At 37.1% G+C, this 2,878-nt stretch overlaps 1 protein-coding gene across 1 annotated transcript in view; it reads left to right on the top strand.

The window, feature by feature from the left end:
• The first annotated feature begins 8 nt into the window (after nucleotides 1-8).
• The window catches only part of LOC134272062 (DNA endonuclease RBBP8-like), a 3,261-nt gene continuing 391 nt past the window's right edge, over nucleotides 9-2,878 (top strand). Inside the window, exons 1-4 of the mRNA XM_062754298.1 lie at nucleotides 9-900; nucleotides 1,120-1,189; nucleotides 1,371-1,503; nucleotides 1,711-1,858. Of these exons, the coding sequence (XP_062610282.1) occupies nucleotides 165-900; nucleotides 1,120-1,189; nucleotides 1,371-1,503; nucleotides 1,711-1,858 (1,087 nt within the window). The 5' untranslated portion in view covers nucleotides 9-164. The remainder of the gene's footprint in view (nucleotides 901-1,119; nucleotides 1,190-1,370; nucleotides 1,504-1,710; nucleotides 1,859-2,878) is intronic.

The following is a 2,878-nucleotide window of genomic DNA, read 5'->3' as shown; positions in this document are numbered from 1 at the left end:
AGAACCAGAATAGTCCAGTCCAGACAAGACTCTTCGATGAGGACTGTATCACATCTCCTACTGCTAACAGTTCGTTTAAAACTTTTAAAAATCTGTCTCAAGGTAGACGAAAAGGGAAACTGAACCAAAGCAAATTGATAAGTTCTCAGGAAAGGAAAAAGAAAATGGATGCTGATGAGGATTGGCTGAATGCTACAAAACCAGCAGCAAAGGATTCCCCTACCCTGAGACAGAGCACGCTGAGTCAGGTCTTTATGAACATGCCTTCAAAGCCACAGCCAGAAAAGACTGAAACGGATGATATCCAAAAAGCCATAGAACTGTCACTGAAAGATGTTTCACATAATCAGGGAAGAAAGAGTTCTGAAACTTCTGATGTGAAAATAATCGAGAAAGAAAATCTGTCGCCCTTTAAAAGACCTTTAACTCCAAGGAAATGTAAAAACAATACACTAAGACAGAATGGTCTAAAAGTCAAAAGGCGAAATAAAAGGAGTCCATCCATTGACTGTGATCCTGATGAAACAGTTGCACCAGGATCACTCAATACTGGACCTACAGAGGCGTCCCAAGGTCAGGTGTCCTTTCTGCCCCCTCTTAATGGCAGTGTTGATCCTGGGGTACAGCTGTCCTTGTTATGTGATGACTCCCAGAGTTTGAAATCTGATGACCTACCAGACATTGATGTGAATCCTGCAGGGGACAGTAGCCATATTGGAAACCTGACGGACTTTAGAATTGAAGACTTGAGGAAGTCCACCAATCCACTGACCTCCACCTGCATTGATGTGGATGATCCACAGGGAGGTGGAGAGGAGGAGTCCCAGTCCATTCCCTGTAGTATGAAGTTTGGGGGTGGCAGGAAAAGATATATCAGGATTCCCGAAAACTTCTCAGAAGGTAACTTTAAAATAAAACAAAAAAGATTTGTCATTTTTTTTAATACAAACAGTGCACCGTACAATTTGAGAACATGTAATATATTTTTTTTTCAAAATGTACAGAATTTTCAATTTCACAAGTATAAGTAAGGTAGTAATTCACATGCATTGATTATTGATGTGCACTGGATGTTACACATCTGGATAAAATGGAAATGCAATGTGCTTTTGTTTTTAGAACCAGGAAACAATTTTCAAAATATAGAAGAGGATGATTTTATTCCAGATCATGAAGACAGCTTTGATAGGTAAAAATTTCGTGCAGTGAAAGTTTTGCAATGGTATAGCAAATAAAACTACTAACATATTGATTAAATCATAAATGTATAACTCATACAGAAAATCCCTTATTAGTATCAAGGAATTTAAAATTTTGCAAGATAATGTTTCTGATCCAGTCTACTCCTCACAAACCCTTTAATACAACAGAGAGATTGTAGATAGCTTTACTTTTAACAGAGTGCCCAGTAAGGAGCAGCCAAACTTTGCCCATGTGGATGTTGTCAGGAAGCAGGACGAGAGAAGAAAACTACCAGCTCACAAATGTGATGAGTGTAGAGAGGTCAGTGGTTCTAGTCTATAAGCCGAATTCTAAATTAATATTTAGAGTATTGCCTCATGGGATTGATAATGATAAACCAGGGCATTCCCAGTGAAAGTAAACTTAACTTTTCACAAAATCTTTACATTAATTTTCATCAGTGAAAAATGAGGATTTTTTTTCTTCTCAGAAATTTTGTATCATAGTAACTCCATATTGTTTTTGTAGTACTATGAGGGGCTGGGACTTTCTGAAGAGGAGATACAGAAGAGAATGCAGACCTGCTCCAGACACCGAGCTAAACATGCCGCCCCTGGAACACCAGAACACTTCTGGGACATAGGCATGGAGGACACACTGGAATGTGAGGAGAGAGGTAACTACAGTAAAATAATCTTGTGTGTATCAATACATGTTTATCAGCTTCATGAAGGGGATGGTGGACAGGGAAGTGATACTGTAGATCACTAAATTTTCGCGACACCTTATTTTCTCGAGATAGTCATTGCCACTTTATGAGCGAGACAAAATTTTCACGAATTATGGTGATTGCTTTATATAATCCATAGAAATACTAATATACGCAAGAATCATATTTTCGCGAGCTCATTGTCTGTCTCGCGTAATTACGCGAAAATAAAGTTCTCGCGAATAAAAAGTGATTTACAGTAGATTCCTATGAAATGCCTTGTGATGTTGATGCTGTTATCCAACAGTTCCATTTACTCGGATGGCTACAAATGTACATGTATCTGAATCTAAAAGATACCAAAGCGTAAAAATTTGTTGCAAGGTCCACAGAGATTCTGTTTATAAACCTCAGCCCTTAGCCTGTTACAACTGATCTCTAACCCTTTACTTTGAAATAAAGGGAAAACACTGTACAGGTGGTTGCTATAATAGATTTGATTGTACTTGATTTTCAGTTTCAGAGTTTACCTGGATCATTTATAACTTTGATTGAGCTTTGTAACCTTTATAACATGAATTATTTTTTTTGAAAATAATTTATATTAGACAAGTGATATTTGATCTTTATTATATACCTAATGTGTATCTCTCAATTTTACTGTTGATTTTATGCAATCACGTGACGTCGTGATCCCACTTTCTGGATCACCACACTGTGGTTTTCTGAATCCATATCACCACTTTCTGAAACTGTTGAGGTAGTACGCAGAAATATGACGTTATTTTTCTTGCACGTTAAAAAGTCCTTTGTTTTAATGCTTTGTTTATTGGATTAATATGATACCATTGATCTCTAAAGGATTATTTTAATATATTTAGCCAGTTATAATGGGGTATATAATAAATTTATCAATATAACAGTACAGTGTCACGTGTAATTTGATCCGAAGAGCCGTATCACGTCTCATTGACAGGCGTGGATCAG

The sequence above is a fragment of the Saccostrea cucullata genome, unplaced genomic scaffold (assembly GCF_032062105.1).
Source record: "Saccostrea cucullata isolate Sc308-1 unplaced genomic scaffold, CSIRO_AGI_Scuc_v1 ctg8781, whole genome shotgun sequence".
Lineage (NCBI taxonomy): Eukaryota > Metazoa > Mollusca > Bivalvia > Ostreida > Ostreidae > Saccostrea > Saccostrea cuccullata.
The sequence above is the reverse complement of the archived record's forward strand: the minus strand, read 5'-3'. Positions and strand labels throughout refer to the sequence as shown.